This window comes from Amblyraja radiata, chromosome 11 (assembly GCF_010909765.2).
Source record: "Amblyraja radiata isolate CabotCenter1 chromosome 11, sAmbRad1.1.pri, whole genome shotgun sequence".
In the NCBI taxonomy this organism is placed as follows: Eukaryota; Metazoa; Chordata; class Chondrichthyes; order Rajiformes; family Rajidae; genus Amblyraja; species Amblyraja radiata.
The window spans coordinates 9,269,901-9,282,061 of NC_045966.1; the positions used below are offsets into that span (position 1 = coordinate 9,269,901).

Sequence of the window (12,161 nt, forward strand, 5' to 3'; positions counted from 1 at the left end):
GGAAGCAAAGAGTAGGAGTAAACGGGTCCTTTTCACAATGGCAGGCAGTGACTAGTGGGGTACCGCAAGGCTCAGTGCTGGGACCCCAGCTATTTACAATATATATTAATGATCTGGATGAGGGAATTGAAGGCAATATCTCCAAGTTTGCGGATGACACTAAGCTGGGGGGCAGTGTTAGCTGTGAGGAGGATGCTAGGAGACTGCAAGGTGACTTGGATAGGCTGGGTGAGTGGGCAAATGTTTGGCAGATGCAGTATAATGTGGATAAATGTGAGGTTCTCCATTTTGGTGGCAAAAACAGGAAAGCAGACTATTATCTAAATGGTGGCCGACTAGGAAAAGGGGAGATGCAGCGAGACCTGGGTGTCATGGTACACCAGTCATTGAAAGTGGGCATGCAGGTGCAGCAGGCAGTGAAGAAAGCGAATGGTATGTTAGCTTTCATAGCAAAAGGATTTGAGTATAGGAGCAGGGAGGTTCTACTGCAGTTGTACAGGGTGTTGGTGAGACCACACCTGGAGTATTGCGTACAGTTTTGGTCTCCAAATCTGAGGAAGGACATTATTGCCATAGAGGGAGTGCAGAGAAGGTTCACCAGACTGATTCCTGGGATGTCAGGACTGTCTTATGAAGAAAGACTGGATAGACTTGGTTTATACTCTCTAGAATTTAGGAGATTGAGAGGGGATCTTATAGAAACTTACAAAATTCTTAAGGGGTTGGACAGGCTAGATGCAGGAGGATTGCTCCTGATGTTGGGGAAGTCCAGGACAAGGGGTCACAGCTTAAGGATAAGGGGGAAATCCTTTAAAACCGAGATGAGAAGAACTTTTTTCACACAGAGAGTGGTGAATATCTGGAACTCCCTGCCACAGAGGGTAGTCGAGGCCAGTTCATTGGCTATATTTAAGAGGGAGTTAGATGTGGCCCTTGTGGCTAAGGGGACCAGAGGGTATGGAGAGAAGGCAGGTACGGGATACTGAGTTGGATGATCAGCCATGATCATATTGAATGGCGGTGCAGGCTCGAAGGGCCGAATGGCCTACTCCTGCACCTAATTTCTATGTTTCTATGTTTCTATGATTAGTACCCCTCCATTCTAAAAGTTTTTTGGATGTCACTATCATGTCTACCACCACTACCACTCCTGGCAATGTGTTTACAGGCACCCACCATCCTCTGTACAAAAGAAAATTACTCTGAAAACCTCCTATAAAAACTTTGCCCCTTTAAGGTCACGAGCTATCAATTGCGTATATTATACTTAGCTTGATTATCTTCCTACAGTAATAGATGAATAAAATAGCATAGCTTCCCCATTAAATTCACCCTGCTTTCATTTTTTTAACTAATTGCATTTCCTGCCTCCTTTTAGTGAACCATACAGCGGTGTTCATATTTATTGATATAGTTTTATAGAAATTGATTTAAAGACAATAACAAACACCAAAGATCTTCTCATGAATGTGGCCACTTACAAATATCAATTGTTTTCCCCAGAGCGTTGTAATACCTGTGTTGAGAACAATTTACATAAGTGAAGTGAATTATAAGATCTTCTGGTTTAATTTTCAGAAAATGAAAGGACATCTCAGATTGTTGAATATTGCCTGCGCAGCCAAAGCCAAATGGAGGCAGATAACATTGCTGAAACCTTCCAGGGAGTCCCCTTTGTACTTTAGTCTACTTGGCGGCAGTGAGCGAGGCTTTGGTATATTTGTGGAAACTGTGGATCCGTGCAGTAAAGCTGCTGAAGCTGGACTTAAACGAGGTGACCAGGTAAAGATCCTTGTGTGTGAAAATATTGCCATTTGTAACTAAAACCACTTCAAGCCTGCACTTTTTGTGAGAAACTATTTAAAATGTTGGACTAAGTATACTCCCAAGATAGACCCAAAATGCTGGAGTAACTCAGCGGGACACGCTACATATCTGGAAAGAAAGAATGGGTGACGTTTTGGGTCGAGACCCTTCTTCAGACTGAGAGTCAGGGAGAGGGAAACTAGAGATATGGAAGGGTACAAAGAGAATGTAAGGTGTGCAAAGGGCAGAACAAAGCAGACTGAGCAAGGAAATGTAGAATGGTTCATTGATGGCTGAGAGTAAGGTGGCAACGAGGCATACAAAGTAAAATTAATCAGGAGGACAGTGAAATTAGTCAGAGAACTAAGGTAGGGGAGGGACGGAGAGAGATGGAAAGCAAGGGTTACTTGAAGTTAGAGAAATCAATATTCATACCGCTGGGTTGTAAGCTGCCCGCAGGAAATATGAGGTACTGTTCCTCCAATTTACGTTTGGCCTCACTCTGACAATGAAGGAGGCCCAGGGCAGAGTGGTCATTATGGGAATAGGAGGGGGAGATAAAGTGTCTAGCAATCGGGAGATCGCGTAGGTCCAAGCATACTCCCTTTGATTTAGGCTGAGCATGCTAATGTGTGTTTACCTTTTCCATTTGTTCATTTCTGAAAATATACTGCTCACAAAGTCTCAAGTGATGCTGAAGCATTTGTATTTTGGGTTATTTAAAGACAACTGCGACTATTTCTTCAGCCACTAATTCTGTTTCTACCTTTGTCCCAAACCAAACCTATTGCACATGATTTTGAAACTGTTTGGATATGGTACATTACTTTATATTGCTTTGAAACTTCCCAAACTTCCCAATGTTGAACAAGATATTTACACTTTTCTTGATTTCCCTTGTCACACCAACTTTAACCATTTACTTGCTCTTGGCAAAGCTGGCTGATCTATTTCCAGGTGATTATAGTTACTCAGTTATTATAAACTGTGTTTTATCATTAATGTTTTATTATTATTAATGTTTAGTGTTTTCTGAGTCATTCGTAACTGTCACTGTATGTCATGTTGTTACTTGCGGGTGGAGCACCAAGGCAAATTCCTTGTATGAATACTTGGCCAATAAACGTACTTACTTAAATGTAACAGTACAGCACAGTAATAGGCCCTTTGGCAGATAATATCCATGCTAAACCGGATGCCAAATTAAACTAATCTCCTCTGCCTAGACATGGTCCTTTCCCTGCATATCCACATGCCCATCTAAAAGCCTCTTAAACACCACTATCGGGTCTGCCTCCACCACTACTCATGACAATGCATTCCAGGCAGCCATCGCCCTCTACAACAAAAACCCAACAGAGAACTTGGCCGGCACATCTCCTATAAACTTTGCCCCTGTCACCATAAAGCTATGTCCTCTAATCCTTGACATTTACACCCTGGGGGGGGGGGGGGGGAGGTCTGACAGTCTACCCTACCTATTGCCCTCTCATAATTTTATAACTTGATTTCAGAGTTAATTTATTGCTAATCAAATATCCATCAATCATTTTGTGCGTACTACTCAGAAAGAGCTATTTTGAGTGTGTGTGAGTGAGAGAGAGAGAGAGAATGTGTGTGAATGATACAGTGGAATATAGCTCTCAAACATTTAAAATACAGTGTATAGGGAGTGGATAGGAAAGCAGGATAACATAGAACTAGTGTGAAGGGGTGACTGATGGTCAACGTGGATTTGGTGGGCCCAAAAGGCCTGTTTCCATGCTATTTCTCTAAACTATACAAACACATGTGAAATATTTCACTTGATATTCATAGTTGCTATAATGCTGTGACCATAATGGTCACAAAATGCAAACCTATGGAAATTATTTTGATTCCAATTCTCAACATTTAAGAAAAACTGATTAATTTTTTTCAGATTATGGAAGTAAATGGGCAGAATTTTGAGAATATCCAATATACAAAAGCTCAAGAAATTCTGAGAAATAATACTCATCTCTCCATCACCGTGAAAACCAACATATTTGGTGAGTATGTTTAGACTTATGATGCCATCAAGAATTATTCAGTACACAGTGGCAAGACATTTACTTACCGAGTTGGAATCTTTCTGTAGGTACTTGATTCTTTCTGCTTAATCCAAAAACTAATTGCATTTAACACTAACATTAACATAGTCCCAAAGGACTATGATGCCGAATAGTATACTTGAAGTATAATCACTTTTGTAGTTCAGTGGTAACATTCTTTCTTTAGTCAAAAAGTTATGCATTGAAGTATTCCTTCAGAGACTTAAGCTTAAAATCAAATCTGACACTTGGTGGCAATAATAAGAATGCTACTCGGATGGGAAACATAGAAACATAGAAAATAGGTGCAGGAGTAGGCCATTCTGCCCTTCGAGCCTGCACCACCATTCAATATGATCATGGCTGATCATCCAACTCAGTATCCTGTACCTGCCTTCTCTCCATACCCCCTGATCCCTTTAGCCACAAGGGCCACATCTAACTCCATCTTAAATATAGCCAATGAACTGGCCTCAACTACCTTCTGTGGCAGAGAGTTCCACAGATTCACCACTCTCTGTGTGAAAAATGTTTCCCTCATCTCGGTCCTAAAAGATTTCCCCCTTATCCTTCTGGACTTCCTCAACATCGGGAACAATCTTCCTGCATCTAGCCTGTCCAAACCCTTAAGAATTTTGTAAGTTTCTATAAGACCCCCCCTCAATCTTCTAAATTCTAGCGAGTACAAGCCGAGTCTATCCAGTCTTTCTTCATATGAAAGTCAGCTTTGTTTGGATAGATGTTAAACTGATGCCCGATCTTTCACTTGCAATCAATGTAAAATATCTCTCAGCACCAATGAAAAGTTCACAATATCCTGGGCATCTTTTAACTAAAGGATAAAAAGGTCATTTAACTCATTCCACTACTACTAATTTTTTCCTCTTTGCTTTCCAGTTTTTAAGGAACTCCTCAATCGGCTGCTGCAAGAGAAAAAGAATGGAGTTCCTCACATTCCTAAAATTGCGGAAAAAAAGGGTAATCGTTACTCGCATCCAGATTTGCACAGAGATGTAGAACACATGTTCCCTTCAGAGAAGGGTAACAAGAAAATGAAGGCCAACACAGTGTCGGGTGGCCGAAACAAAATTAGAAAAATACTTGACAAGACACGGTTCAGTATCTTACCACCAAAACCATTCAGGTAAGTGAGATATTTAGTAGGATTAACATTGTAATGACTGTGACCTAATTCTCCTCTTAGATGGTGTATGATGTGGAGAGAAAAGGAAAAGAGCCAAGCACCTATAAAATGAAACAAAATATCAATAGCTAGTGCTTAGCGTTAATGATATAGCAACATTATTTTATTGTGTTCCTTTCCACCATGACATAGTTGAATTTGATTGACTTGCCAAACCCTGAGGTTGTGACCAGTATAGCTTAATCCATTAATAGGTGCACAGGCAAACTCAGCATGAAATGACTGTTAATTGAAGGTTTAATTGAACGTTTTCTTCAGTGAGTATAAACATATGTCATTATTTAATTAAGCGGAATATTCCAGTGGCTGTTGGACTGGGAGATTTAGAAGCTTTCAGCTTGAATTCCAGCTGCTTTGCTTTCCTGGAAGACTGCAGTGCTTAAGAATGTCATATAAAATGAATAGCATTGAGGTCTGCACCTTTTAAGGCCTTGGAGAATGCAAATCATATTTGAAACATTGAAATATGATTCACATTTTGTAAGCCAACACATTAAGCAGTAAGGTTTTAAGGATATTTATCTTAATTTCCCCTCTGAAATTTTCATACTGTTTCACTAGAAATTTAAGTTTGAAAGTGGATGAGAATTGAGATCAAACAACCAGAACTCACCGACTGCTGTATAAGAGAGCCTGGTGTAGCATAAAAACATACACATCTCATGGAAACAAGCAAAATTATTTGAAGAACATGGATAGGTCATATTTTGGACTGAAGAATGGTCATGAAACGTCACCAATCTATGTTCTCCCGAGACGTTGCCTGATCTGCTGAGTATCTCGAGCATTTTGTGTCTTTCCTTGGTAAACCAGCATCTGCAGTTCCTTGTTTCCCACGTACAACCTGGATTCAACATCTCAAAATAAAGATTGGCTAGTCTTGGGCAATGAGAAGACATTTTTATGCCCAGAGTGCTGTGAATCAAATTTACCATACAAGCGGGCTATGGAGACTCAGGTACATTGTAAATATATTCAAGGTATGGATCAATAGAATTTTAGGAAGTAAGGGAACCAAGGAATATGATGGGGTTAGTGGAAGAATTGCACCAAAGTAAAATACATGACATAATCTTCTAGAGTAGTCACTCAAGACAAAATAACTTGACATTTCTAAAGGGCCTGTCCCACTTAGAAGACCTCCACCGCAACCTCTGGCGACCTTAAGCGACTTTTTAAAAAAAATCAAGGTCGCGGTGACCTACGACCTTCCTCGACTATGTGTACGATCTCCTACGACCTTCCAAGACTATGTTGAAGACCTCCTATGACTATGTTGAAGACCTCCCTCGACTATGAAGAAGACCTCCTTCGACTATGTTGAATACTGATTTCGACCATGTACGTTGGTCTCTGGCAAATCATTGTGAACAATGCAAGCAAGGAAGGAACTAGTTTGGAGGATGTTAGTAAAAATGCAACTACTGCTGTTTGCAGTAGTCTTTTGCTTCAGCAACCTTTTAAGAAAGGCAGAAGGGGAAGAGCAAGGGTGAAGAGGAAGCAGAAGAAGAGGTCTCAATGGGTTAATGGAGATGATGTAATGGACTGTTCCAGTCCACCAGATGACTGGAAGAGAGTGGTGCTGGGCTTTGACAAAAGACGGAACTTTAAGCACACATGTGGGGCAGTGAATGGCAAGCATGACATTCTTGTCCCTGTCCCTGTACCCCTCATTTTTCTTTTCGTACAGAATGGCATTCTGCTAGAACCATTCCTCAAGGTCCCCCTCCTGCTGCCTGGTGAAGGTGTAGGGCATAACCTTCCTCCAGCCCTCCCTCACCACCAATGGGGCATCTGCCTCTGTGTCAGACACAGGAGAAAGGGCTGCTTTGCTGCCTTCAAATGAGGCAGTGAAGGATGGGGTGGTGGTGGGGACATATACTACAACCCTGGTCTCCCCCTCCTGGGGTCTCTCATGCAGGGCTACCACCTCCTGCACTATAACCTCCTGTGGCATCACCTCCTGCCACTCCTCCTCCTGCGTGGGCAACACCTGCATGGCAGGTTTTTTTGAGGGTTGTGCCCTCCCCCTGCACTGCTGTCTTTTTGGTGCCATCTCTTAAAACACAAGTCTCCGCTCCAAAAAACTCTCCAGTTCTGAATGAACATGCCTTGGAGTAACAGAGGTGACGTCCTGCTGTTTAAATTACCTTTTTTTTCTGCTGACCTTTTTTTCACCCCAGAGTTATTACCTTTGACTACCATCGACTACCTACGACTACGTACGACTAGCATCACGACCTACCTACGAGTAAAAAGTACCGATTTTTTCCCATGGCAACCTTTTTTTACTCGTGGACATTTTTTATCAGGCTGGAAAAAACGCCGCGACCTAGTTGAGGCCACGAGTACGCGGAGACCACTCATGGGGAAGAGTTACGAAGACTTCCTACGACCTCGTGGCGACCATGCTGCGAGTATGAGTTAAGGGCAAACTCGGCAGAGGGCGCAAATTAGGTCGTGAAAGTGGGACTGGGGCTTTATGCTCTTAAATGCTGAAATGTGGAATACAGTCAAGGCAAGTGGATACTGGTTTAGTAGACGTGGCAAATTGAAATCCTGGGCTGCATATTGACCTCGACGACAATGCGAGATGGATGGCAAGTGATAATTTTAAATCTAGGAAGCATGTAGAAGCACAGGTCATGTTAATTATAATGGTAGAATCTATGTACAATGTTTGGATTTGTTGGTTATAGTTATTAAAAAGTAGTAGTTGATTGGGAGGTCTAAAGCATTAAGTCTGAACTTGGACACAGTGAGAAAGGTTAGAGCAATGAATGAATGAATCTCTTTATTGTCATTGCACATGGTACAACGAAATTTAAAAGTCAATCCCACGGTGCGATTCACAAGAGCAATTTTAAATATATAAGAATAGGTAAAAATATATACATATAAAAAAAATAAAAAAAAATAAAAAAATAAAAATTACAGATAAATAACAATAACAGCTGAGGTAGAACCATTCAGTTGAATGTGAGTGTTATTTCTTATTTTGCATTGTTAAGTTCACGTATGGCTATGGGGTAGAAGCTGTCTCTGAGTCTGTTTGTGCGAGTTTTGAAGACCTGTACCATCTGCCAGAGGGCAGCAGGTGGAACAGGTTGTGTCCAGGGTGGGAAGGGTCCTTCAGGATGTTGGCTGCCCTGCCAAGGCAGCGAGAGCTGAAGATGTCCTTCAGGGAAGGCAGTGGGCAGCTAGTGATTTTTTGTGCGGTGTTGATGACTCTTTGAAGGGCTCTCCTGTCCGCTGCAGAGCAGCTGGCATACCATGTGGTTATACAGTACGCCAGCACACTCTCAATGGAGCAGCGGTAGAAGGACACCAGCAGCTTCTCTCCAGGTTGTTTTTCCTGAGGATCCTCAGAAAGTAGAGTCGCTGCTGGGCCTTCTTGACTGCTGTGGTGGTGTTTGTAGTCCAGGAGAGACCCTCCGTAATTTGTGTGTCCAGGAATCTGAAGTCTGAGACCCTTTCCACACAGTCCCCATTGATGAATAGGGGTTTGGGGGCTGCACTGTTCTTACGGAAGTCTATGATCATTTCCTTTGTTTTTGTGGTGTTTAGGATGAGGTTGTTGTCTGAACACCACGCTGCCAGTCTTTGGACTTCCTCCCTGTAGGCTGTCTCATCTCCTCCTGAGATACGTCCAACCACAGTCGTGTCGTCCGTAAACTTGACGATGGTGTTGGTGGAGTGGGCGGGGTACAATCGTGGGTGTAGAGGGCGTGGAGGAGGGGGCTCAACACACAGCCCTGTGGGGAGCCGGTGCTGAGTGTGATGGGGGTGGAGAGGTGATGGCCCAGTCTGACGGTCTGGGGGCGGTTAGACAGAAAATCCTTGATCCAGAGGCAGATGGGTTGGGAGAGTCCTAAATCCATGAGTTTGGTGACCAGTCTGCTGGGGATGATGGTATTGAAGGCGGAGCTAAAGTCAATGAAAAGCATCCTCACATAGCTCTCCTGGTGTTCGAGGTGGGTCAGTGCAGTGTGAAGAGCAGTGGCGATGGCATCCTCAGTGGACCTATTTGCTCTGTAGGCAAACTGGTGTGGATCGAAGGTGGGCAGGAGGCTGGCTTTGATGTGCTGCTGGACCAGCCTCTCGAAACACTTCATGATGACTGGTGTGAGAGCGACCGGTCGGTAGTCGTTAAGGCCGCTGATAACAGGCTTTTTTGGTAGTGGGATGATTGTGGCAGAGTTCAGGCACGGTGGGATGATGGATTTGGACAGGGACAGGTTGAAGATTTTCGTGAAGACCTCGGAGAGCTGGTCTGCACATTCCTTCAGAACCCTTCCTGTCACGCCATCCGGGCCGGCAGCCTTCCTCGGGTTCACCGCACTGAGCACCCGCCTCACTTCATGCTCCTGCACAGTGAGGGTGTAGTTGTTGTTGTTAGGGGCTGGTGGGAGAATGGTGACGAACTCTTCTGGTTCTGCCTCGAAGCGAGCAAAGAAGCAGTTCAGCTCCTCTGCCAGTGAGGCGTCGCTGTCAGCCGTCGTGCTGTTGCTGGGCTTGTAGTTGGTGATGTGCTGGATGCCCTGCCACACCCGCCGTGGATCGTTGTTGTTAAAGTGGTCCTCTATCTTCCTCTTGTGGGCCACTTTGGCATCCCTGATGCCTTTCTTCAGGTTGGCTCTAGCAGCGCTGTACAGGGCTCTGTCGCCAGACCTGAAGGCGGTGTTGCGGTCCTTGAGGAGAGTTTGGACCTCTTTTGTCATCCACGGCTTCTGGTTGGGGTACACCCGGATGAGTTTGTCGACGGTGACGTTGTCAACCCAGTTCTGGATGTAAAAGAGTACCATGGATGTGTACTCCTCCAAGTCCTGATACCCAAAAATGTCCCAGTTTGTCCTTTCAAAGCAGTCCTGTAGCTGTGAGGAAGCTCCATCAGGCCAAGTTTTAACAGTCCTGGTGGTGGGTTGAGCTATTCTCCTGAGGGGGGTGTATGCTGGTGCTAAGTGAATGGATAGGTGATCCGACTGGCCTAAGTGTGGTAGTGGTGTGGCTCTAAACCCCTTCTTGATGTTTGAGTAGGCCTTGTCTAATGTATTTTCTCCCCTGGTTGCACATTTGATGTTTTGTTCAAACTTGGGGAGAACTGATTTTAAGTCTGCGTGATTGAAATCACCAGCTATGATATGGGCTGCTTTGGGGTAGGTGTTCTCTTGTTTGCTGATAGCGCTATGGAGGTAGCCTAGGGCTATGCTAGCATTAGCATCCGGTGGGATATACACAGCTGTAACTATGACCACGGTAAACTCACGTGGAAGGTAGAAAGGCCTGCATCTAACTATCAGGTATTCCAAATCAGCAGAGCAGTGTCTGTCTATGATTGTGGTATTTGTGCACCAGTTGTTGTGAACGTAGATGCATAACCCCCCTCCTTTGCTCTTACCGGAGTCTTTGTTTCTATCCCAGCGAAATGCTGTGCGGCCTGCTAGCTCAATGGCTCCGTCCGGTACAAGTGCGTGTAGTCACGTCTCTGTTATTAGCAGAATGCAACTGTCCGCGATGAATTTATTTGCGGCGACCTGTAGTCTTAGTTCGTCCATTTTGTTGGTGATAGATCTGGCGTTGGTGAGAATGATGCTGGGTAGCGGTGGTTTATGTGTTTGTTGCCTTAGCCTAGCGAGTAGTCTGGACCGGCGACCACGCTTTTGCTTCCTGTGCCTCCTCCGGCGTTTTGCTGGGGCCGACAACAATCCACGGAGAGCCCGGTGTCCTGGCTATCTCCTCCGGTATGTTGCGTGAATGCAGAAAAACACACTTAACTGCCTGTTTACACTGTAATCCGATAATCAGAAGATCCTGTCGGCTGAAGGTGAGATTCGCACGACAAACCGTAACATTGTCAAACAGACATACACACAAAAACACACAAAAAAAGCACCGAAAGGGAGAGCTTCGAGCCGCTGCGACTGTGCGCGCCGCCATCTTGGATCTAATCAATGAACGATTGGTGGTCATATGCAAGATCCGTTTCCACAGCAGGGGAGAATGTTGGAGGCCAGAGGGAAGATCAGAGTTTTAATTTGAGTGATGAGAGCAGGCAGACCTTGTACAGAAGATTGGAGGGGTTAGGCAGAAGGTTTGGGGAAAGGGATAATCCTAACCAGGGTTTGATGAACTGGATAAATTAATATGGAAGGTAGAATACAAACTTAACACTATTAATACAAGCAGTTAACGCTATTGACTGGAGATCAATCTCTTGATAATATGACCAGAAAATTAACATGTTTTATTGCATCTTGTTAATAACATTACATATTTTCTTCAGTTCATGCCCACACTTCAATATCTGGTCTGTTCTTTAAAAACAATAACATGAACTTGGATTTGGTAAAATTCTGAATTTACTTTATGATCAGCAGTTGAATTTACCATTGGCTGCTCATTGCTATGGTTGCTTTTGGATTAAACTGGATATGTTACGTCGTATTGCAGACGATTGATGTAGTTGCATTCTGTGAAGTCACAATATGTGGAAACATTGGGACTCCCTCTAGGATAAACTTCTAATCTTAAAAGAAACATACAGTGAAAAGCAAATTGGGGCATTGGATTTCTATGTCTTATGCTCTCATCTCTTTTGAAGCATTTGATGAAGCACTACCACACGTCTGTCCTCAGGATGGAATTGTGGACCTGAGTACTTTAGGAAAATTAATTTTAAAATCAGAAAAACATTTCTGGCAACAAAATGACTGCATCTTTAATTTTCCAACGGTTCATTTGCAATACCGTTGGTGCGATGGGACTACATTTCTGAAACATAATCACTGCTTCAAGTATTTTGAATGAGATAATGGTATGAATGCAGAACCCATTTGGATGGCAAACATTATAATGCATTAAATCTACATGCGTAGGAGTTAAAGGCATGCACAGGTGTTCATTTATATAAGCCACTCCACCGAGCAGTCAGTTGTTTAATTATATCTTGCAATAGATGTCCTGGATGTTCATGGTTTTCCTGCAGATAGTTGAGTTAAAGCTTTATTTTTCATTTTTGTCACCAAAAACAAGGTACCAGTACAGAAAACTTTCTTCAACCTCTTCTGTTTCCTTTTAAA

The 12,161-nt window shown here is 43.4% G+C and overlaps 1 protein-coding gene across 13 annotated transcripts in view; it reads left to right on the top strand.

Moving 5' to 3' along the window:
• Positions 1–12,161, top strand: part of rapgef6 (Rap guanine nucleotide exchange factor 6) — a 262,348-nt gene that overhangs the window by 200,687 nt on the left and 49,500 nt on the right. For all 13 annotated transcript variants that reach the window (XM_033029271.1, XM_033029274.1, XM_033029281.1 and 10 more), the window contains 3 exons: positions 1,579–1,782; positions 3,728–3,836; positions 4,776–5,022. In XM_033029271.1, the coding sequence (XP_032885162.1) occupies positions 1,579–1,782; positions 3,728–3,836; positions 4,776–5,022 (560 nt within the window). The remainder of the gene's footprint in view (positions 1–1,578; positions 1,783–3,727; positions 3,837–4,775; positions 5,023–12,161) is intronic.